The sequence below is a fragment of the Syngnathus floridae genome, chromosome 6 (genome assembly GCF_059516105.1).
Source record: "Syngnathus floridae isolate MCC-2025c chromosome 6, RoL_Sflo_1.0, whole genome shotgun sequence".
In the NCBI taxonomy this organism is placed as follows: domain Eukaryota; kingdom Metazoa; phylum Chordata; class Actinopteri; order Syngnathiformes; family Syngnathidae; genus Syngnathus; species Syngnathus floridae.
Window position 1 is genome coordinate 14,984,828 of NC_142418.1, and position 25,405 is coordinate 15,010,232.

The following is a 25,405-nucleotide window of genomic DNA, read 5'->3' on the forward strand; positions in this document are numbered from 1 at the left end:
CACCCTGGCTGTCTCACGGCTTATCTGTCGTCCTCTCAAAACAAGTACGCCGAGTGTGTCTAAAATTTTGCCTTGGCGGGTCGCATAGAGAAAATCAAGTTTGATTAATAAAATACGCTAGAACCGATCCATCAAGCAAGTACCGGTTTGACGATTTACTTTTGTTCCATCCAACAGATTGCTACCATCCAGCCTGGCTGACATCTCCACTCTGAGCAGACTTCAAACATAATTACACACAATTGCCAAGGCGTGTCACTTTAAATTGCGCTACACGGGGGTTGAAGCGCAAGCCCGGCTGGATAAAACACACTCCAAGTACAAAAAAAAAAATCATTAGCCACTTATCAAGAAGGATGAAAAAACACGCTGTGTCATTCTGACAAGCGTTTAGGAGAAATGGGAACATGGGAAGCAAATGGGAGGCGACAGAAGATGTGGTGTTGAGTAAATAGGCTAGGTCAAGTGCAAACACACACACAGCTAAGAGTTCCGTGCTGGGCCGGCGTCTGAGCCCAAAGTGGCCCAGTCAGCTTTTCACAGGGTCGTAAACGCCTGCATTCATAACTTTGCTCACTAATAGCATGAGCTGGATGGTCCTGTGGTGGCCGGGTGCAGGATAGCATTAGCCGTATTTGCAGCAAAGGTCAAACCAAGAAAAAAAAATGATGACAAATATGACACAAGTCCGAATGTTCTGTCAACTCAGTCTAAAAATAAAATATATATATAATTTTGTCACACTATTAAAACTGCCCAAACAACAGCTGGTCCCTTAAAAAGTCCCAAGTTAGGCCACATAAGTCCGATCCGGTTCGTCCAGAGGAAATGGAGCATGGATTTTTATTTACAGCCAAGGAGCAAGCCCTTAAGTGGCTGCTACAAGATGCAGAGAGAGCCTGGATGTGTATGACATGATTTAGATGATAGGAGACTACAGACTGGAAGCCTCCGTTCGAATGCACAACAAGAAACCCAAAAAAAAAAAAAAGCCCAGAGGGAGCGAGGGGTCGGCGACAAAAGCCAAAAAATCAGTAAACGAGCTACAATGCGAGATGGAGAGGCAGCAAACGCCCAGACGTGCAGACTATCCGTCTCTGGCCTTGTGGGAATGTGGTGAAGACACAGTAGTGGGCAAGGGCCCGGTTCTGAAATTAGAGAGTGGCGCTAAGAGAAGGGAGCCCGAGCCAAAGGCCGTCTGGGAGCTGCCAGGAGCTGCATCCCCCACCGTATCGCCCCGCCGTGATTTACGGCCGGGCCGCACTCCGGGCTGCACGCTATCAAACGCTCGGCGGTGCGCCATTCACATCGCGTGCCGTGCCCCCCCCCCCCCCCCCCCCCCCCCCTCCCCCATGACAAAAACCAGGTCTGCTCCACATAGTCAGAAGGTCTGATCCAGTGTACACCAAAAAAGACAAACATGTTTTAGGAAGTGTCAAAAGTAGGTTGGCATGTTATAGATCAGGAATGGCCGTAAGTAGAAAAACAAAAAAGTTTGGCATTCTTCTCCTTTGATTCATTCGCTCTGTCACAACAAGCGGCAGTTTTGCAGATAGAGAGCAATTCTTCAAAAAGAGACTTCAAGATCTTTTTTTTGGCCACTCCCAGCTAAAGATTATGGTCAAAATAAACAAAGTAAAGAGAATAACACAACATGTGGTCAAAACAAACACACAACTACACTTTAGCCTACAATGTTAGCATGCTATGAGCTAAAAAATATATGGCTATGGTTATTTGAACACAAATACCTGAGCAACACAAGTAGACAGACAATTAAAAAAAAATAATTCATACTAATACTGGAGCAACACATGTAGACAGACAATAAAATACCATTTTTTTTAATCCTTCGGAAAATACAACTATGTCTTAAGAAGTGACTTACTGATTGTCAAATTTAAAGTAGTGATGCTTTGTGTGAAAAATAAAGAACGAAGATGATTTAATTTCTTGCCGCAAAGTAGATCCATTTGGCTGCCCTTGTCTTGACTACCTTCACGCTCACTACACTGACATCCATTTGGAGCCCTGCAAATTTGATGCAAGACTGCGGTCGGCTCTCGCCCGCTGCCGTGCCAGCGCGCCAAAGTTCTGTCGAGAACAACGACCTCTGTTGTCCGCCTGAAAGCAGGAACCGCGACTCCCTCGCTGCCAGACTTGTGTAAGGCAAGGGGGGGGGAAATAACAACGACACTACAGGAAGACGCAGGATTTCAAATCCGGACAAACAGGAGGAAGTGCAAGGTGGGTTGCCTTACGGAGATCTGGAAGGCCAAGTCTAGACATGCCGGGAAGGTCCTGTATGTGCTTGTCTGAGGCATGGGTCAGCGAGAGGACTGATGCCCTGTTCCAGGATTTGAGTGTGTGCGTGTGTGTGTTTCCTTTGCCAAGTTTCCTCTCTTTGTTTAGAGCGGCCTGGTTAGTCTGGCTCCCCGCTGTGCATACTATGGCCAAACACACGCATATATCAAAACACATCACAACAACCGGCAGGATGCTCGCATTGGTAAAAGAGGCGCTGGGAACAGTGGCAAAAACAGAAGGGGGAGGGGGGAGGGACAGGGGATACCCATTTGGGAATAAATCACAACAAGTTGGATGGCGGCAGATTGGCAAGTGGCCATAAAGCCTTTGAGCTGAAACAATCGGGGGCTGCGGCCTTTGCGGTAATGATGGGGAGAAAGTGTTGAGTGCACCTGATGTGTCATCGTCTGTGAAATGTTGGGTTTTATTCGAGACGGATATTTTCACACGCTAGAAAATTCCTGGGTTCTTGTTTTTTTTAAACTGTGCAGATTGAGCAAATTGGGTTCATTACTGTGAGTTGATTATTAGTATTTTTTTTTTAATCACATTTATATTCATAACCTGGCAAGACAAGTTTGGAAATATTTTTTTGACTAATCAACAACTTCATTTGAAGAGCAATTTTCTAATTTTGAGATGTTTTATTTTTTTTAGCTTAAGTTTTCATGTCTTAAATTCACATAATGCATACATTTTGCTAACATTTACTTTTCAACCTCAAAATCCAAAATTTAGGACCAGCAAATAAAATATACTATCCTCTGCTATATTAATGAACATGAACAACATGAACAAGGAAAACAACTATGAGTCAACATATGCGTGAGAATGTTTAGCCTTTGTATATTTATGTGTGTGTTCAAGTATCCACTTAGTAGTCAAATATAAATATGTATATGAGAGCATGTGTGTTTACTATGGCCTTGTATCCAAGGCCTGGCCTGGCACCAGGTTTCGAGTGGAGGGTTTAAACAGGCGCGCACACACATAACCCCCCCCCCCCCCCCCCCAAAAAAGTCTGATTACAGCAATGAGGGGCCCGAAATGCCTTGCAGATGGATTCCTAACAAACACCCGCTCCTGGAATATTCCCAGTATTTGGCCTCGCTGTAATTTACAGCATACTTATCTAATTGAGACGCTATTAAGGTCATGCCACGCATTCTTCGGTCCCAGTCCTTAATACACCACATAAGCGGAATAATGTGTGTGTTGGCTAATTCGGCCCAAGTGATTTCAACCGCACAGTGGCCATGTTGTGTACGTGTCGATATAAATAGCACTAGATTCTAGTAAAGTCATTGCGCTAAATATAATACTTTGAGAAGAATAAATATGAAAAAATAATAAGAATAAAAAAGATATTTCTATATTTTTTAATTTTTAACTTTGAGAAATATACAAATAAATGAATGATAAAAAATAAAAATATATAATATTTCTATAATAATAATTAATTTTTTTCCATTTTCCATTTTTTTTACCGACTTGTGGCCTTACACGAGATGATCGGATGAGATTATTGATGCTGTTGTGTAAGCGCATTCCTGTGTGTTATTGAGGGCAGTGCTATCAGATGCAAGTGTGACGTCGATGCCAATTATAATCCTTTACCAAAAAAAAAAAAAAACACTGTTAATCTCAATCTACATCTCGATAAAAGATTTTAGTCAAGACAGTTTCCTTCTCAGGCAATCGCTCAACCGGTTTGTAACCCTTATTAATTATTCACTGCCTAACGTATTCCAGCTTGCTCCGGTTCGTCTTTTATGGCCGTCGTTGTATTTTATATACTAGACATTCACAGGCAGCGACTTGGCCGCCTATCGCCATGCGAAAACATCCTGTTGCTCATAAAAGTGAGCGACGCAGCGCAAGCGGCGGGCCTCATCTCGGCTCTAAAGCGCGTCGGCCGGTGAAAGGCCAAGTTGAAGCTCGGAGACGCCGGCCACTGTTTGGGCCGTTCGCCGGGGCATTTTTCATCCAGTGCTTGTGACAGAAAGATAACGCTGTCACTCGGGGGGCCATCCGTCTTCGTTTCCAAGCCGCTCCCGGGGAATTCAATCTGAAGAGCGTCGGGTCGGACGCATCAGCCATTAATCAACTCCGCTCATGTGTCTTTGTCTCGCTGTGATAAATCATTGTCCATCCTTGCGCGGGATACACAATGGCCGAGTCTCCCCTTCTGCCCGTAAAAGATAAATACATCTACGGGCTGACGTGCTTGCATAAAGCACTGAGAGTAGTTAGCGGCTGGCATTTTAGCAGGATCGGAATTGTGGGGGATTTGTCGGAGGGAGGCAAAACTACTTGCATTCTGTTCTTAAGTCAATACTGTAAAATAAATACACAAAACCTGCCGCTTTTCAGTTAGAAAATGTGCCTGGAAGGAAGACATGCCGAGAGCGGGAACACACTCTTGTGTGTATGCACAGGCTCAGGCACAGGCACATGAATGATTCCAGAGGGCTGTTGGGAAAGATCCTTCTTAAGAGTGAGTCAAGTGTGACAGCACGGTTTGCACCATGTGTCATTTGCTTGACGTTTACGAGAAGAAGGGTGGAGGGGTGGGGGGGTGGGGGTTTGACGCTGCCTGCAGAAGCCGCGCAAATGACCGTAACCTTGCTGGAGGTTAGCGCAAGCTCCAGTTCACTTGAATCCTTGCGTGTGCTGTAAACATCGACGGATGGTGAGATGGCTTTCGGCTTTCACAACCACATCTCGCTTTGAGCTCAAGAAGTTCTCTTGCTGACTTTTCAAAAGACTGTACCGCGTCTCGCGGGTGTCTCAACGGCCGTGTTTGGGGCGCCAATCCGTTTCCAGCTAAGTGGAGCGGGGAAAGCACCGAGGGTTCATCCACCTGCTGCCTGGGGCCAAAAAGGAAGCCAGCCTCCTGCCTGCTTCCCTTCCCATATAACAGCTGTGCCGTCCCCATCAAAACATGGACTGATTCCAAGGAAAGGCCGCTGAGACTGTCACAAACTTCTGCCGTTTGATTGGCGGAATGTCGGGATTGTGAGAACGTGTTTGCGGTTGTAAGGAGAGAAGCCACAAGTCAGCGAGACGCTCCTGAACGCGTAAAGCTAACAACTAGCCTGGAGCAAAGCAACAAGAGCGCCATCGCTCAGGCCTGCATTACCTGACTCACAAACTGCACGAGCTTCCTTTGAAGCGCAAACAAACAGCGAGCCGCACGCCCCGGCGACACACTTCACACCCTGTGATTTGGGCGTGGAAAACAACAAAAAAAAACAGCGGCGCTAGCACGCACCGGTTCAACGGGTACAAACGCTGCAGTGGAAAATTGGCAGTCGGGCACAGACAGACAGACGGACTGATAGACAGGCGTCACACTGGCATCACACTTGGCGCCACACGACAAAAACACGCAAGAAAAAACAAACTTATCTAGGCAAAAATATTTAGAAAATTTAAATGAAAAAAAAAAAAAGGAAAATTTGACTTGGGAAGATTTCTTAAAACAAGTAAGAATAAAGTAATAAAAAAAATTATGACCAAGTTTTAAAACAAGTACCTTGTTACTGTAGTCCCCATACAGAAATATGGTGTGCCAATTTTAAGCCAAACGTGTCCAAACTTTCTCTTCCATTAATTTATTTAACATGCTAAAAACATCTCACCTAAAAACATCAGTGCGGTAACTATGGATTATTTTTATATATTATATAAATTCTAACTGTCGGGTAAAATCTTTCTGATACATAAATATGATCAATTTCATAATTTCTCACAACTCGATATCAATGTCCAACACACATTTTTAAGCAATTGAAGAAGGAAAAAACAAACGTGTACCACGCATACAGGTAAGCGTGGTGAAGCTGATGTGATGTTATCTGCCGGCATGACAAGACGAAAGAAACACAACGTACCTTATCTTCCAGCCGGATCAGTCGCGCGCCGATTGTCGGGAATTCTTTATCTTCTCCTTTACCTGGGGAACGAAAGAGAAACATTTGCGTATAAAGATACTGATAAGCACGTTTTAGCCTCCACAAACACAACAGGAATACTGTGCACGTCAGTCATTTAACCATCACCAGTAAAATAAGTTAATTCTTTAATTTAATTTGTTTAATTTAATTAATTTAAAAAAAATTTTTTTCATTAATTTTTAAAATAAAATAAAAAATGCAGTGACATTGTGATGACTCATTACGTGTTAGCATTAAGCTCGCAGCCGAAGCAATTTGTACTGAAATGCAATCAAGCACCGCTGCAGTTGGAACCTCGCAACGGCTGAGCAAACATTTCATCGTGTTAAGGATTTAATTTCAAGATTTCTCGGTAGAGAGCATTTGGCACTCTTTCATTACCTTTTAGTGTGAAATAAAAGCGCTCTGCAAATGTCATTTCCACACTGAAGCCGCTTCAACATTTGCCCATGGGGCCGCACAATCGGGACAGGCAAATATTTGAGGACACCCGCCCACCCCCACCTCCCATGTCAAAAAAGAAATAAATAAATTTAAAAAAAAAGAGGGGGGGGGGGCCTCTTCTAATTACATTTAGCTTATTCCGCTTCAGATACCAAGTTAGTAAGTGCAATAAACAAAGAGCGCTCGGGGGAGTTGGGGCTATTGCCACAGAGGGGCTGTTAACAACATTGACATTGCTCAATAAAATATCCAATGGTGGCCAGTGTACTGCATTCTGAGCTCGGTGGGGGTTGTAGGCGGTTGGGGGGGTGGGGGTGGGGGGGTGACTCACATTTGGAAATATTTGTACTGAGATGAAGATGGGCCGATGTCAAAAGTACCGCATAACTTTAACTGTCTGCTAGCTTAGCACACAATGCAGTTGGGCTAACAAAGCTAGCAGGGTGTCACGCTGAACACAAACGGTGCGGCAACACATCTAGACAGACAACCGTACAATCCTCACTAGCATGTATTTTTCCTCATTTTAAAGAATCTAAATGAATAGCATGTCACTTTTCAAACACGAGCTGGTTGAAAAAAGGACAGAAAATAAAATCTTGCGGGTGCTAAAACTGTATGTAGTGATTAAAATGGATTGGACTCAAAGAGCGATGGCTGTTTGTCAGCTGGACGTTGCTCTGTGTTTACCTGGGAGGAACATTCCCGGCTTCCCCAGTGTGCCGTCCAACCTAGGGAGGAGGGAGGGGAGGGAGGGGGAGGAATAAGCCAAAAATAACTTGAGTCGAGAGATACACACACATACGCTCATGCTGGTCTATGTCCTGTATAGTAGCAATAAAAAGAAACATATGGATATCAGCGCCCATCTATCATAAAAAAAAAAAAAAATACAATAAAACGGGATGGAAAATTCCAGCAGTATTCTTCCCCAGGGGTTTCATGTGCACACGTGGAGCGCTCATCTTTTAAGGTTTTAAGGTCAATCTTGTGCACGTTTGAGAACAAAAGATAAATAAATCAGGGCAGAAATTCGACACCAAAGTCAAATAGAAAATTTTAGTTTTGGCTCTGTAATTCTTCTTTGGTTGCATGTGTTCCTGCAACCGTTGAAGGGTTTTACTCCGTCAACAAGAGTTGTGACATGAACGCAACTAAAAGACAAACTGAGAAAAACGTTTAGCAGCCCAATTTTGTCTTACGATGCAGAGAAACAAATAAAACTTGCTTCAAATGAAGACTTTGTTTTGAGGAGCTCTTTTGTTTTTTTTTCTTTTTGGGGAAAAACAACTGCTTTGTGTAATAAGAGAGTGGGAAGCCTGTAAAAAAAAAAAGAAGAAAAAAAAAAGAAAAAGCGGCGCCCGCATTTCATAAAAAGCATAAAAAAGTCGAAACTTTGTAACATTGGGGGGGAAAAAAAGAAGCCGCACCTTCTCTGCAGCTCCTTGATGCGCACCATCATGTTGAGATGACCTTGCGAGTACTGCTCGATCACATCGCGCACGTCGTACGGCTTGCGCGCTTGCTGCCCAACACACAAACTATAAGTAAGAACACCAACCACATGTGGAAGCCCGTACAAAAGCCATTGTCGACCCGGCGCTGGTGCTCGCTGCCTAAAAAAAAAAAAAAAAAAAAAACCCAACCCCCCATGGGTGCAAAGGCTTCATTGTTAACTCGCTATGTGCGTGCGTGCGTGTGCGCGCGTGAAGTGACAAGTGCATGGTAACGTAGAAAGCAATCGCATTAGGGTCCTTTCACAGCTTTGTTTGGTGTGACGTGGATACAAGCGCCGTTAGAAAGAACCCGGTGAACTCTTTAGGGTGCAGCTGAGATCACTTATAAGGGCCCTAATTGAAAACACACACACACGCAAACACACACACACATATGCTAAACACTGCACAAGATACTGTACTCATCGCGACGTCACACACGAGGATTAAATTTCAAAAGCCGTATTGTGGCACGTGCATTGACTTCAGTGTCGGAGAGTCCGCCGGCGCATTAGAGTGCCTCGTTGTCCGACGTGAGTGCGAGCGCATCGAGTAGCGTGGGGCGATTTTCATTTAGCAAGTCTGTGGACTGCATCTAAATAATAATTAGAACACACACTCGCACACAGACACAACACAACAGCATATGCAAAGCAACAGTGCAGCTGATGTAGTCTCTCGGGACTCCCCCCCCCCCCCGCTCGTCTTCCTGTGCAACGGTAAATGTATGCGTGGCCTCTCCCCTCTCGCTTTTCACGTACCTGAAACTTCTTGCGGGCCACAAAGTACTGCATGCGACGCAGGACTTTCACAGCGGACCTCTGGGCGTGAGACAACCTGTAGCACAAACACACAAAATTTTTTTTTTTAGCTGGAAATAACCTGTGTGCAGCAGGTGGCGCTGTGGTGAAAAGAAGCTGGTTAATGTTGTTGGATATTGGCCACATTTTGGAGCTTGATGAGAATATCGACACATGAAAAAGTGTCGACATTGCGGTTTCCGTGCGCGCTCTCCTTTGTAAGACTGGAAAGCTGTCAGAGCGCCAAATGGGGCCCGAGTAGAAAATCTGTCGAGCGACAAGTTTCGCTCAAACGAGTCCGTTGATTTACGTTGCGGCATCCGTTTTCTTGATACGTCGATCGCTAAGTAAATACAGACGAATTTGAAATCATTTTCATGTTTTGTGTCATTTTTATTTGCTGCTCTGCCACGGACATGTCAAGTTGTGTGTCTTGGCGCAATGGTGAGGAGCTTTTAGAAAATCAAGTCAAATTTATTTGATTTTAAAAAATGTTGCAACTAAAGTGGAACCCGAGTTGCATAATGTATTCCGCGGACGAATCCTTCGCTTTGTGGTTAAGTTGTTCGGAAAGAAAATTGATAATAAAAAGAAAAGCATGTCAAATATTGAGCGAGTGGACTATAATTTTCCGGCTAAAAGGGGTCGGCGCTGCACCGTTAAGTGAATCGCCGGCGAGCGTGTCGTGACTTGACGTGTACGTTTACATTGTAAACACGACCACTCCCGAATGGATCTGCAGCCTTGTGCAAAGCCAACGAGAGGAAAAACAGGCCAGGTTTGCATCCAAAGGCTCCCTGGAAGCGTGTCCCTTGCTCTCAGAGCAGCACATCTGTGTCAACACAAAGGCAGGGGAGAGAAAAAAAAAAAAAAAAAAAAGGGCCCACTGGTATGGAGTTAAATGCTGGAGCAGAAACCGCCAGAAACAAACAACGCGCGCACATACGCGTGCGCGTAGCATCCTCGTATTCTGTCGTTCAAGCGTACGGCTTGCACTTGTGTGTTTGTTTTCCCGTGGAGGCGCACGTCCGTGTGAGCCCAGAGTGTGACAGCTGCATGTTTGCATGATTTGCGAGAGTAAATAGAAGCCCGGCCGGCGTGGAACATTTTGTTGACCGTGTGGCTTTGTGCTCATCTTGGCCATTTAAAACGCACGCCGCAAGCACAGTACTTCAAATTAGTCGGCAAATTGTCATTCGCGGGGGGGTGGCGGTAATGTTGAGTTTAGTGTCACCGTACTCGTCTATTAATAATAATAATAATGATAATAATATTAAAGAAAAAGGCGAGTTCCGATACTATCGGTGCCGATATTAGCCTTATTTCAAAGTACTGGTACGTGCAACAGTGCCCTCTTGTGGCTGTTTTAAGATCAGCAACTAGAACATAGAAGAATAGAAAATTGTAGAATAGAAAGAATAGAAAAATTATTTCATGCAATTATAACAAAAAAATGTCATGTCTAAAATAGTTTAATTTTTTTTTTATATATATCAAATTTATCAAACTTTTGGCATCGGTACCGGTGACTACTCAAGACTTGAATACTCGATATGACCAAAAGTGGTATAGAAGATCCCGGATAAAAGTGCTTTTCATCAAAGTGCTGCACAGATCCACCAATAAACAAGTAGAAAAATACATCGCCACCGTTACACTCCACTTGAGCAGCCCTCAAACAGTAAATGAATGACTCCATTCTTGTGTGCGAGCCCATGCTTTTGTATGTTGTGGTGGTGGTGGTGGTGGGGGGGGGGATCTAATCCGTGTTGCACTCCAGCTATGTCCCGGCCAAAGCAGGCACACCCACATGCACACACACACACGCACCCGCCTTCTTTGTGGAGTCAACAAGTCGCTCTGAGGTCTTAATTAGGCGGCGCGGCAACAAAAGGACTTGAGAGACAAAGCCTTGACATGGGAGCATAAAACAGTCACATCAAAAGTATGTGTGTGCTGCCGTTGTCTTGTTTTCCTGCCTTGGCTACAGGAGGAAATGCACACAAACAATAGCAAACATGAAAAGAATGAGGCCCTCTCCAGTTTGGGGCAAAGAAAATTACCTCCGCCTCGACCCCACATGCCCCCCAAACACAGACCAGCAAGTGCCCCCTCACTGATATTTTTTTCAGCGGCTCGGGAGTCTAATTGGGAGAGAAAACACGTGTAGGGGAGAAGAAATTTGTTTCTGTTTCCTGGGTTTAACGCTGGTGCACACGTATGTTCAATCGGCGCAAGTGAAGACCGAGCAAAAATGAGCTCTCCCATTCAAGATTGTGTTTTATCCCAAATTTTGAAATTCTAAAACACGAGTGTAAAAAAAATAGGCAAAAAAACTGGGTCAAAAATGTATTATTTTTATTTGGTTTTTTTTATTTTTACCCAGAAAATTGTGTCAAATTGAAAGAAGAGATTCTACAATTGAGGTCTGAGCCACATTTCAGTAGCAAACTCATTCAGTATTTAACGAGTCTTATGTTGCCTGTTGCCACACCAATATTAGTCACGCACGGATCGCCGGGTTGTTTTCCAGACAAACCGTCATTGCGCCACATTCAAAATTAACGACAGGAGCCGCTTTGACAGGTGGCGGCGAATCAGGTCATCTGCTCTCACAACGGCGCAGACCTCCCTTTTTTCCACAAACGCTCGCTCTAACCGGCGTCCCCACGGCAAGTGCGGCGCTGGATTCACCCAGGTGACCAAAATAGAGGCCGGAAAGCTTGGTCCTGGTTATCCCACCGTGACTACGCAGACGAAGGAAGTGGGCCGTAACACGGCAACAAACACGGCGACTTTAATACACTTCCCCTTTGTCCGCTGCTGTTTGGGCTGCTCCCAGCTGGATGAGCCGTGGATTAAAGGCCACTTCCTTCGCTCTTAATCAACTGCAAGTTGCTGTGAGTCAAGAGGCGGCCTTGTCCGTCATCCCCCCGCTCCCTCCCCCTCCTTCTCCCCCCCTCCATGCACACTGGAGTCATGAATACTTTGAGATAGCCACTTTAGAGATGGCACAGTTGCTAAAGGACCACCCAAAAAAAAAAAACCACCATCAAATGTGTGCTGAATATCTTTGAAGGCAGGCGGCCTTCGGAGCTTCACGGCTTGTGCCGCTTTGGTCATCAAAGAGATGCGCTCTCCTTCTGTTCTCCCCCCAAAACAGACATCCCTTTATCACATCTCGCAGGGGGGGATAAGATGACTACACTCTTTCAGAGATGTTTGATGTCAAAAAGTTGCGGTGTGCCATGAATTAGAACGCGCAGCCAGCGTGGTAATGCCGCACACGTTCCGACTATGATGACCTTTCTGGTCAAAAAGTGCATCTCAAGGTCAATCTTTGCTTCTGGAGGGGGGGGGGGGTTGTTTGTCGCATTGCTCATTGACAGTTGAACACCTCAAAGGTGTCATTACATCAGCTAACACTTGTGAAGAATGCCACAGATGAGGCGGCGGACGCGTCGTCGCCCTCAAGAGGCGCCCCCCCCCGCCCTCTGTCTGTGTTGGTAATGAGTGTTTAAGGACCGGGCTTCATGTCATCCTCCTCCGGCTGCAGCGGCAGAAAATTGGAGAGGAGCGCACGTGTTGGACAAGTCCGCTAACGACGACTGAATTCCACTTGACACCCTTTGCAGATGCAGTCGAGTTCAGAATATTAGGTACAGGTAGAACTTTGAGACCTTGAGTCCCACAACATGCTGGGAGCGGCTAAGGCTAATTTTGCAAGGTGGTATTTTTGTTAAATGAGTGGGTTCATGTTTTCAGTCAAGGGCCTGAGTATTTAAATGAGTCCAAAGCTAACTTTGATTGATTTTTTTTTACTTTAACTACTTTTTTTGTTGACATCTGACACACACACTGGACACCATCATTGTCAAGACAGCGGCCCAGAAACCCAATATTAAAATATTATTAGAAGTGTTGCTTCATAAGCAGACTTCATGAAGCCAACAGTACTGCTCCGGACCACACCCAAAAACTCCCAGCAAGTGCTCCTTGAACAATGCGGCCAGTGTACGCCGGCCAGAGAAGCAGAACTGACACCTGTGCTGCACCGCTTGTAAGATAGACCCCCTTTGTTACGCCGTCTCGGGGCTTCCACGTCTTCCTGTTATGGAATCGAAGCTCCTTGACAGGCCACGTTTACGATGATCTGACATACAAACGTACGAAAGCTGAACGATTTAATTTGGGACGCTGGTACGCCTCCGTTTTTTGTTCCCCTAAAGATTGAAAGGAAACTGAAATAAATAGTTGTAAAGTGCAGCTGCCATTTTTTTCTTCCAATTGTTGATTTATTTATTTATTTTCCTTCAGTCATTTTACACAGTCTGGCAGCAAATGGCCCATGGACGAGCCATGCGATTCGGGGACTGCTTTCTAGCGTGTCTGGGTGTGCACCATCATCAAGGAAGAGGAGGAGGAGGAGGAGGAAGAGGAAGGCGATTTGGGTCCTTCTTCTCGGCTGCATGGGGGAGGAATTGCAAGGATTTATCATTCATGGCCTAATAGGATTTGTTGCTGTTTAGCAGGATTAAGCATGTTAGAGAAAGAATCTATTTATTGCTGCCAGTTGGGGGGGAGGGGGGGGTTCCCCCACGCATGGTGAACATTTTTTTTTTTTTAACGGGGGGTGCAGCCTGGACCTTTCAATTTGTCCCCCCTCCAAGTCATTTTCTGGCATAACCCCTGACACCAAAGGCCCCACAGCCGCCATTTTTTGGATTAAATTGGCCGTTTCTCTTTCATAGCGCTCCGATAATCCAAGCACATGCTCGGTCATGCCAACACGCATGGACGGCCATTCGCGGCAAGGACAATGCCCCATTGGTCCTAGGGGAGGTGGGGTCTCAAGGGCCCGCCGGTGGTGCCGGTCGCAACATCAACCCGGCTTAAAGGCAATCTAGCGCGCATGACAACGTTGACGTGATGCTTGTTTACAGTCAAGCGTTTATCTGCCGTGACTCGGGCCTCGGTGGGGGAGGGGCGGGCTGACATTTAATTTGGCTCCTTAATTAGGCTTTGCGACGAGGGTCAGCCTCTTTGTCCGCCGTGGGGGGCCGCCGTGGCTTATGATTACTGCTTGTCACGTCAAGGCTTAACGCGACATCATCGTGATAACACGAGGCACGGAAGACGCTCGGGTACTGTTGATTGACTAACTGAATTTTAAAAGAGAACGTTACTCAAAGATATAAAAATACTTGAACCTACTTTTATCATTAAAAGAGAGTCGTGTAACAAAATAAATAACATAATAAATAATAATAATCATACATAATAAATAATCAAATAAATAAAATGGAAATCCTTCTTCAGAAGTTCCCTGCAGACACATTTCTGCATCTCGTTTTTGATTCAAATTAGCAACGAGTGTCTGGTTAATGAACAACATCCCTCCTGGCTCGTCGTCTCGTGTTTTCGTTTGTTTTGGGATCGTTTGCACGGCGATGAAAGATAAGCAAGGGGGAAAACATTACAAGCTAATGAGGAAACGCACTTAATCCCTAAATTGCTTTCATTTACTCTGTCGTGAAAAGAAAAAAAAAACATGTAAACAGATAAGCTGATTGGCTCGGTGATTGAGGATAGTGGTAATATCTTCATAAATAATTGATAGTGGATCGATTAGGGACAATTAAGCGGGAAGGCCGACAACTTCGGTTTTACAGAGGCCATGTGTGCTCTGACAGATGTGTTTTCAGAGCACACATTGAGCTGGAAAATATAAAACCCAGAGGAGGTGGGGGTGGGAGAAGCAGAAAAGGAAAATAAAAAAAGCAAAAGAAGAGGTGGGGGAGGTGTCAGGGCGACGCGTGCGCCGACTTCATCGCCAACGTGGGCTCGCTAACCTTTCCAATAATGCCTGACAGCTCGGAAGGGAAAAGGAAAAGCCCGCCCCCTCAAAGCAAAACTCAATCATCTTTTTTTTTGTGTCAATTCTCCTTTTCCTCCTCACTAACTTTTATTGACCCCGAGAGCAGCACGCAAAGTCTGCGGCAAAGTGCAAGAATCCTACTACGCCCAACAGGCGCGGCCCGTCTCGTGCTCTTCTTTTGTCCGAACCGTGTGTTTTTTCAACACGCTTAACCGCCGTTGACATGAATCATCAGAGCGTCTCCCTTTGCTCGTATTTGGCGCGTAGGTTCTCTCTCCTTGCCGCTAAGCCCCAAATGAGCTGAAAGACGAGCAATTAAAAGTCAACTTGATGAAGCCCCAACCTCGCTCCATCTACTGTCAGCGCCACAATGGCCTCTTTAATGTCTTTTTCGAAATGACGCACAGGTGCTTTTGAGATAAGGTGACGTGCCCGTGTGCGTGCGTGCGTGGGGGATCACATGACCCCCGGTGTGTTTGTGTGAGTGTGAAGTGACGCACAAAGGGGGCCCTCAGAGGCCCGCTGTGAGTGAGGGGCTAATTAAGTGAAAGGCGGACGACAATGAACAAGGGCCCGCCGTGGGCCAAGCCATCACTCAGGCCCGCTGTAATGAACACCTCCCCCCCGCTACAGGTGTGCCGCCGCTCGCTAACAGAAAGTGCCATTAGGAGGAGCTCAGCACAACTTTGGAGTAGAAGATAAAGATTAGGGGGTGAACTTTGGATTTTCCAGTCCATTATAAAGTCGCCTCGCACTTAAACCAAATAAATCAATAAATGCATAAATCAATAAATGCATCAATAAATAAATACACACAGGCAGGGACATTAAAAGTGTGTCATGATTAATTTCATAATTATCTTTTTACTGGCAGTCATGACTAGATGATGCCGTTGCACGCAACGTTGTCTTTTTTCGGGACATTTCCGTCGCTAATGTAGAATGTGGATCGTTCTGCTCAAAAGGTGAAAAGTCTCCTGCAAAAGTAAACTCTAATTTGACCTTTCAACTTTACAAATTAGGACCAGTCACTGACTGCAGTTACGGTGGAGTTGCAGCGACCACGCCTGTTGCCCACACGGTATAGCCTTAAAAAAAAAAAAGTGCGACTGCTACAGTGAACAGATTATTTCCGACAAGAACACACCACGGCCTGCTTTATGTCCTGCTGCTTTTCGATTTGTGGTCCTCAACTCCCTGAAAACAAGCTGTAATGGAAAAGATGTGGAGTGCAGCGTATGCTCGTCCAAGTTGTCCTGTCACCCATTACAAAAAAAAAAAAAAACAAGACAGATCCGTGATGAGCTCGAAGCTCGCACGATCCCAAACGGGCGCAATCATGACATCATGACACCTGCAGCCAAAACAAAACCAGCGCGCCGCTCGCTCCAGTCGTGCGACGGCGGATCATTTGTTTCCACATCCTGATGAGGAAGTGACTTTTTTTCTTCTCGGCTACACCTGTCTCACGCACACACGCAACAAACACTGCCTCAGCTTGTTTAATTTTTACTCAAATTCACGATTACAGTCATTTTTGAGTCTTAAGAGCATGCAATGTTAAGTCGTTGCGAAATCCCTGAGAGAAAAAAAAAAAGTATCGCTTGCAACATCATCAAGGTACAGGCTGCAAAAATAATCCCCAATACCCATGGGACTTTTATAAGGAATGGAAGAAGCGACACGGAGGGAAAGAATAGTGCAATAAATCCCAGCTGCTCTGGGTGGAGGAGGAAGACAAGAGGAAGATGGCTGCTGGGCTCGCTGGTAATGCTGTGATTAATTCTGCATGTTTATTTGAGTTTGTCACACTGACAAAGGTGGGGAGGGGTCGAGGGGGCTGACAGGTGCAAGAAGCCCGTCCAAGTGCACATGCTGCATGGATGATGGTTTGCAGATGAAGCCCCCCTCCCGCAACCTCCAAGCAAATTAAGCCCACACTCGTTTTTTGAGGGGGTTGTTCCTTTTTTTTTTTCAACATGCACACTCTGACACTATGTGGGATGTTTAAAGGAGGAGTTGAGAAAAATAAATAAAATAAGTAAAATTAAAATAATAATAATAATTAAAAAAATAAAAATAAAAAAACAAAAATAATAAAAATAAAAATACATGACACCTTTTGTCATGCATATATGTTAAAACTATATGATCTGACAGTGGATTATTATCAAAATGCTTTGGAGGGAAAATGAAAGAAACTAAAGCTCAAAGAGAGTCCACAGTGGTTCAATCCACCTCAAGACTAAAACACGACTGGTCAAGTCTGCTTGCTGGCCATAAAGTCAACCTGCTATCAAGACTTGGTGAGTGAGAGCTCTGCTCCCAAGTCTCCGATATAATCTCCTAATAGCGGCTTTAAAGTCGAAATGCAAGACATGTGCGGCCGCTTTTTCCTTGGATTCGCTCGCACTCTCGTCGGCGCATTGCGCCAACTGCCAGGGCAGAGGAAGTGAAGCGTTCATGCCAGTTTAGTTTGACGCTAATCGGCCACGACGGCATAAGCAGCCATTGCTCGTGACCGTTGTGGTAAACGGAAAAACCGAGAGATTTTTTTTTTTTTTTTTGGGGAAGCTTGAAAGTCAGTTTGCAAATAAACATTGATATTCAAGACGGATTCTATGCCGTGCTGCAGATGACACCAAATTCTGTTCTCTCCCACACACGGAGGGCTCCGGCTTCGCGGCAGTGGCAGTAATGCGGCTGAGATGGGGGAAGCGGGGATTTGCCTAAAAGCAACAACGCCGCCGGAGAGCCGCTTCCTGCACACAATGCTATGGATCCTCCAGCCAGCCCCGCCGTTTCCCAAACTCGGTCAAGCGAAGGCACACAAACAGGAATGACGCAAAAATATTAACATGTACTCACTCACGAGTTTACAAGTTAGTGTCAAATGTGAAGCTTTTAGTCATTCGAATTTTAGCCAAATTAACAAACTTTAACAATCCCAATATATTCCATCCAGAATAATTTGGTGCCGTGTGAGCCCATGCGCCAAATGTGCCCTTGGCTCTCTTCAGCCAGGATTATCCAGCGATAACAATCTGCCGCGCTCGCACCCGGCGACAATCCCCTCGACCCCACGGGGTGCTTTTTCACAGCGTGTGACCGGATGGGCTCCTTTTTGTCCCCGCCGACAGGAACGATCGGGCGAGTCCAGAGAGACAGACGTATACGGCAACGGGGACAGGAAGCGGGGATATGGGCTTCGCCGCTTCCACCTGAGCGACTGTGGGAGAGTTGTTGTAGCTTCAAATCTGATAGCTGCCTAAAGATAACTCCGGTCGCAAAATTAAATATTGGAAAATCAATAAAATAATAAATCAACCAATCAATCAAATAATAAATAAATGAATAAATAAAATAATAAATATAAAAAATAATAAAATTAAAATAAAACAATATAATAAAATAAAATATCCTGTTGATGCGCCAAATCGAACATTCATTAAGCATGTTCAACTACTGCACTTGCATTGTTAGCCATTTGTTCGTTGCCGCGATGCACCGTTTTGGTCTTGCACACGTGCTTTTTTTTTTTTTTTTTTTTGTGGAGCTGGCTTCACGGAAGACTGGTGAGGCGCTCTATCGCTATTGTGTCTGAGTGGAAAGCCTCAACACAATGGAGGGGGCGGGGGGTTAGAGTTGGCCAGTTTGCCACAAAGCGAGGAGTGTAGCTAAGGTGAAAGTCGAAAGAATAGAGTGCTGTCAGTCAGTTGGAAATACAAATGACTGCATTCAAAAGTCTACACACCCACGCTTAAATGTAAGATAGTTCGGTATTTGGCCAAGTTAAATCATATCAAAACTTTTTGTATGCATTTTTTTTTTTTCTCTTTCTGTCTGGCCTTCACAAGCAGTGCTGGTGACCACTGCGAGATGAGTGACAGGAATGTCTCTTGGACCAATCAAATTTCAAACTATGCCTCAGAGTGCACAAAGTGACATCTTTGTTGAGTGTGAAGTATTGAATGTAAATGTTATCGATTCTGAATTGCCTTTTTGTGTCGTATTGACCTTTCAGCGGCGTCGGTTAGATCCTTACCGAAGGTGCCGGGAACCGCCATAAACACTTGGTGGGGGTTGTGTTGCGCAGGCCTGACTAGCGGTTAGACTCTGACGAAAGGCCTAATTTGAGTGAGTAACACTTTCCCTCCTTCGCAAGGTGCTTCCCCCCCCCCCCGCCCCCCAACTACTGCGGTGGTGCTGGAACCAATAAGGGCAGCATATGTTCCCAGTAAAAGCGCCTTAGGTGCAGATATAAAAAAAAAAAAAAAGAAGAACAACACTTTCCTGGGATTTGATGAATCAAGCCTGCTATTAAAAGAAACTTGACTCAATGACTGGCATGATGGCGTGAAAAGCAAAAAAAAAAAAAAGCTCCAATCTGGTTTTCGTTAAGTTCCCTTTCAGGGTCTTGCGTGCGCCGTACGCCTTGCCAGCTCTCCGAAGCTCTAAAACGTATTTTAAGAGCTCTTCCCTCAACTCATTTTTGGTTGATGAGTTGGCAAATCTGGCTTGGAGTTCATCCTTGCGCCTTTTTCGCAGTTCACAGTGAGTCGTTAGAGTTGAGGCTAGCGAGGACAACCGAGCTTACCGGAAACTTACGGACCGCTAATCAAAAGATGAAAAAATTAATTGGATCATTCTGACTACTTCCCAATTCTAACTTCAGCAAGAGAAATACACATGATTTGTGTCCAAAGGTCTGATTTAATATTAATGAGACTCGCGAGTCACGTGGATGTCTATCTCTGCTTTCCAGCTGTTTGTCTTTGTTCAGTGTTGGTTGCGAGGGCTTATGCTAGCTGGTACGGACTATTTGCCTCCCTGTTCTTCCTTCTTTCCAAAGGATTAATCACCCAGATGTTTCCTTGTTTTGCTGTTGGCCCTTTCTCACATTACATATCAAGTTGAAACATCTCTCTCTTTCTCTTGCTTGCTCGCTCTCCTCGTACGGCAATGTGTTTTTTGTTAATGACCTTAGTGAGTAGCGGCGGAGGCCCAGGAAGACGTACGATTTCAAATTTCACTTGCCGTGATTTCAAGCAGACATGTTTAATTAGATTATTATGTTTTTCCACAGCCCAGCGCGAAAAGACAGTTTGTACTCACTCCTGTGCCGCATGTGCTTTTATTTTGTAAAAGATCACTTCCTGGCGTTCCGGCAACTGAGACCTCTGCTGCTTATTTACAGGAAATACCGAGCTACCAATCATGATATATATAAATAAAGATACGAAATTATAAAAAAAAAAAGATTCATTTATTTACAAAATAGCTCCACTTTCTCTAGACTTGTCCCCACAAAGATAGATATTTAACAAACCAATGACATACAGACGCACAAACAGGTAGAATTCAATCCCGTAACTCTACCCTGACCTCTTGACACTTTGGCGTGCACGCACACATTTTTACAAAAGACACACCGCACTAGCACAGCATCTCTGCTAGCCACGGCAAGCGTATGCATATGCGGCGCTGTGACGTCACCGAGCTTTTTTCGCTCGACAGTCATCGGCCATATGGTGGCCAGGGGACGACCTTGGTAATTGATGGTATCTGTCGATTTGTCCATGAAGAGAGGGCCGGGGGGCCCTGAGATGGCCCTGACCTAAAACATACAGAGATCCACCATTTGTGTGTGTGTTTGGGGGGGTGCCTAGTGAGACGCTAGTGTTTCAGGCCCCCCTTTGCCTATTCATCCATACAATGAGTTAACTCCCCCAACTCCCACAATTGTGCTGGCGCTGGCTGATAAAGGCCCTTCTCTCACTTTCTACATCACACCCCCATCTGTAGGCTCGGGTTTTAGAGGCGGGGGTCGGGGAGGGACCGTGTCTTTGGGCAGCCGTCAAGTTAAACCCCGGAGCTGGGCCAGATGGCAAGCTCGGAATGGGCAGTGCCAACGCCGGCAAAGTGCCACTTAGCAGCTATGACTTATGGAAAGCGGGCCACTGGACGCAGAAAAGGGCCTATTGGCAACACACGGCGTCATAAATGTCAAGGGGGTCATTTTCTCGAAAGTAATGACCTCTTTTGTAATGTAATGACCTCTCAAACACATTGTAAATGGATTGGAACACATACAATTTTTTACAGAAACAAAATGTGAGTTTCTGGACTTGGGCTGTGGCCAACAGCAGCTTCTGTGTGGTTGTGAAGAAGAAGAAGAAAAAATTGCAGGCGTGACCGCTGGAAAAGACAAAGCCACTTTAATTACACCTTAGGCCATACAAGGCTGAAGTGGGAGAGTGCAAATGTACACAAACAGCAGTCCCAGTTCTCAGGGTCCGATACACATGAGTTTTTCCAGTGTGGCTCTGGCTCCCCACACCACCACGCCACCTCCCTCCCCATCACCAGGGGTGAGACAGAGGTGCACCGGGCATGGTGAGGGTGAAAGCGTGGGAGAGAGAGAGAGCGAGCCAAGCCAGGCTCATTCCCACAACCCGGACCATCCGCAACAAAGACGTGTGCGCGGGGGGCGGGGCGCCCCTTAGTGGGCGGAACCAGTGAGCGCACATATATACGAAGAAACACACGCCCGCAAGACGGACATGTCATATTTGCACAAGGGGGAAAGTAATTTATGGCTTGGTTCCAAGACAGTTGAGCCATAAACCACAATAACACTACCTACTATAAAACGTCTGTGTTTGTTTTTGCTGCTTTATGACCGTGAGATCTTCGTGATGACAACTATTCTCGTCACGGGTGTCCACTTTATGATATTATGCGCTGCCGTAACCTTTTGTAGCTCGTACGTACGACACAGACCGAGGCTCTTCGGAGTTTCTGGTTCATACGATCATACAGTAAATAAGTCAGGGGTGGTGGAGATGAGGTCACTGAAGGCAATTGGAGCTGACTTCAATAAGGCCTACATTAAATAGATCTATAATAATAAAATAAATTGAAATAAATAATAATCTAAAATAAAATGATAAAATAAATAAAACGGAATAAATAAATTAAATAAAATTTGCTCGACAAGAAGAAGAGAGCAATAAAGAGATGGAGGTGAAGAGTCTCAGGCATCACTCAGGCTCTGACAATTGAATGCGGTGAAGGGGCGAGGCCTGCTGGGGGCTCAATTAACCACTACCGAGGCGGGAGGGGTGATGGGGGGGGACATGGACCAGGAACCTGGCCTCTATAGAGAAGGAACAAGAGAGTTGCAGAAAGGGGGAGGTCTGGCAATTTGTTCAGCTGTCTGTCTGTCTGTCACAGACTTGGCTAGTTTGTCGTCCGCAGGGTAACTATTGACTTGAGCGTCACTTGGAGTGTCCATTGAGGAAGAGAAAGAAAAACATTGAGTGGCTCCAAGGTTGATTATTTTTCTCATGCATCTCTCTCTAAATATTATCTCTTGTGGTCCGTTTTTTTTCAAAAATGTGGAGAAAGTCCCTCAAGGCCAAAAGAGAAATAAATCACTTTGACACAAAACGTCTCCTATTCAGTCCGATACGACTCGAGGCAGGCCTGCTTCTGCAAACGCTCCCTCGACCTACGCGGAGTCAAAAAGCCAAAGTTCCCCCGCTATCCATTCCCAGTGACAGTCATTTGTGTACCTTACACTCTCAGCACCAGCCAGCCAGCACCATTCAAATTCAAATTGAAAAGCCAGCCATGGGGGGGGGGACAATGCTTTGGGATCTGCTAAGAGCAATTAGTAGTGGACTCCTCCAGTGTCTGGCTCGGAAGACTTTTAGCCCATCGTGCAGAGGCATTGACCCCTTTCAGGCACGCCAAAAGGAGGAAGAGAAAGGATGTGCCAAGAGGGAGGGGGAAGAGGGGCTGCCTAGCGACACTGAAACGAGAGGAGGTAAGTCGACTGGCAGAGTTTGGACAGCGTGTTGGTTTTTCTTTCTGGACTTGACACAAGGAGACAAGAGCGAGAGTGTGATGGAGCGAGTGTATGTACGCTGCGTCAACAAGGAATGCCAATGAAGTCAAAATGAAGACACGATATCAACGTAAACAACTTCAAGAAACCAGATTTGAGGCATCGGAGTGATATCTTCACAAAGACTTGGACTGACTAAAGAAAAGAAGAACTGATGATCCAAGGCAGGATTGAATTCCCAAAATGTCTTCACCATCCACTTTCCAAATCGGAGCTTTTACGGCGCAGGACATTTCATTCGGTGCTTGAAGGAGGAAGCGTAACCTGAATCAGGCACCAAAACTGGAACTGGTTTTCATTTGGTGTTGATATCTTTCCTGTCCGCCCACCCGGACCTAAAGTACAGTGTCCAAAGCACAATGGTATCCATTGTGAGATTGTGCAGATGTTTGTCTCCTCCAATGTCAAAGAGCTCCTCCGTTGATATCCAGTCCAACCTGCTCTCCAGCTGCACTTCACTCTGCCGCTGCTGTTGACTTAACCTCTCTATCTGTCCGTCACAGGACGTGATGGGGGGGGGGGGGCTGACGTGTGTTTTGCTAGTACCCACAAATAGCGCTCTGTGGCGTGCATCCAAGTAGACGTCCATGCGGTGTGTGTGTGGGTGTCTCCTGTCTCCTCTTGAGTGATGATCCCAAAAGAAAAAGCTGGCCGGGGGCTTGTATGCGTCTCTCCGCAGCGCTGACACGGCCTCTTCAGCGACGTTGCGTGAGGTCAAACGCGGGTCGCGGCGATAAAGGCTGAACTTGTGACACTCATCCCCAAGCATGAGACGGTTCATTGTGCGGCGACAGATAGCAGACACAATGAGCGCTCGCTCGCTGGCTCGGCCGAGCGTTCGTATTGGCCGTGTTTCTTTTCTTGTCCGAGACGGACGGCGTGGAGGGATTCTCTTTTATGATTGGCTAGTGACCCTTTAATCACCCGGGTGCTGCTCCCCCTCCTTCATCAGATGTTTGTCCAAATTTCATATCAATGCAAATGAGGTGGGAGAGGACTTCATTTGAGAACACTTTGGGTGATGATTTGTTTTTCAGAAGCGATGAAAAAAAAAAAAAAAAAAAGGGCGACGGACTACAGAATGCACCGCTGTGACGACTCGGCTCTTTCTCACGCCATTTAGTCAAAACACAACTCATCTAGTAAAAGTTCAGCCAAAATTCTGTTCTACCGGTTACCCCGTTATGGCATATTCAACAGAAAAAAAAAAAAAAAGTAACAATGGAGGGACGTATAAGTTCTCATCTGGCATTGGTTAACTCAGTTAATATCTTTGACGTCTATAACCATCTCTGGCACTGAATGAGTTAATTCCATGGAGCCAATAAAAGAGGCAGATTTGGTTCCCATTAATCAAAAAGGGATTGACCCCCGCATTTGTGTCCCAGTTGACATTTTGCACCCTTGGACACGGAAGTTCAAATAGAGTCGGAGAAGCAGCAGGTGTAGCGTCCATCTTCAGATTTATCCCAAGCGCAAACTTGAATTTGCGTCATGAGCTACTCCGTTGCCTTTTTTTGCGCATTTATCAAAAGACTGCAAGGTCCCCTCAGCAAACCAGGTGGCTAAAAGGAAAGAAAGGAGAAAAAAAAAAAAAAAAAAAAACATTGTTTGCCCCCGCCGCCTCCCCCTTGGACACACATCGACTCATCACTTTTTGCCTGGCACAGCTGCGGCTGTCGACTTTACCATCTAATGCATTTAATAACCGTGACCTTCACGCTCAGCCTGTCAAACCTTTATTAGACGGAGAGCCAGAAAGGCAATAAAAGGCCACAGATGGACGAGGGACAACCCCGCCGCCGACGATCCGGCAAACAGAAGAACTTTCTACATGCCGTCACGTCTGCCGACGGCTTCAATGACTCTGCCGACAGATGTCCGGGCCCTCCGACGCGCATAAATCCAAAACGACCCGATGGCAGCGTGTTTGAAAATATTTCAAAAAGGGCTCTCCGCTCGACACACGCTGCGACTCCGCCGATGGACTAAAAATAATATCTAGGTTAGCGAAGCCTTGCCAAGCCTCAAACACAACATAGTCTCAGGAAGCAGTCCTTTTCAGCGGGTCGCCATAGCGACCGACCACATGCACAAGTCAGACAAGGGTGAGTGGTCAGAGTAGCAGTCAGGCCGTGTTGTCTCCTCGACTATAATAGGTCCAAAACACAGCCTTGGTTTAACTAAGCACAGATGTGTTGGAGATGGCGGCTTTGCATACACGGGTCAAGCGGCGGGCAGAGCCAAACTAACCCAATCACGACATTAGTACCAACGACGGGGGGAAGAGAGTTTGTTTTCCAATCCCGACGTGCCAAAATGACCTCGGTGAACCTCGGCGACGGTTTGAGCACGCTCGCGCTAAATATGATTCATGTGATGAATCAGGATCGCTTGAACGGACAAAGATGAATGAAGCACTGTGATGTGTGAAGTTGCACTTTGCAACCGACTATTTAGGGCTAAACCGCTCCGTGTAAACGCTTGGACCCGACTGGTTTGCAATCTGAACCGAGACATCTGTCATAGTTCGGGACACTTTTACGTGAATTGCGTTTTGGCGCTCCGCTTCCAAACAGCGCCCGTCGGGAAAGAGCGAAAACGAATGG

The 25,405-nt window shown here is 45.7% G+C and overlaps 1 protein-coding gene across 10 annotated transcripts in view; it reads right to left on the reverse strand.

Moving 5' to 3' along the window:
- The window catches only part of kcnq1.2 (potassium voltage-gated channel, KQT-like subfamily, member 1.2), a 72,062-nt gene that overhangs the window by 22,223 nt on the left and 24,434 nt on the right, over nucleotides 1-25,405 (reverse strand). For 8 of the 10 annotated variants that reach the window (XM_088378915.1, XM_088378916.1, XM_088378922.1 and 5 more), the window contains 4 exons: nucleotides 8,968-9,043; nucleotides 8,141-8,235; nucleotides 7,401-7,441; nucleotides 6,204-6,265 (listed from right to left, as the gene is read on the reverse strand). In XM_088378915.1, coding sequence (XP_088235041.1) covers nucleotides 6,204-6,265; nucleotides 7,401-7,441; nucleotides 8,141-8,235; nucleotides 8,968-9,043 — 274 coding nt within the window. The remainder of the gene's footprint in view (nucleotides 1-6,203; nucleotides 6,266-7,400; nucleotides 7,442-8,140; nucleotides 8,236-8,967; nucleotides 9,044-25,405) is intronic. The other 2 variants (XR_015859075.1, XR_015859074.1) reach the window with 1 other exon arrangement.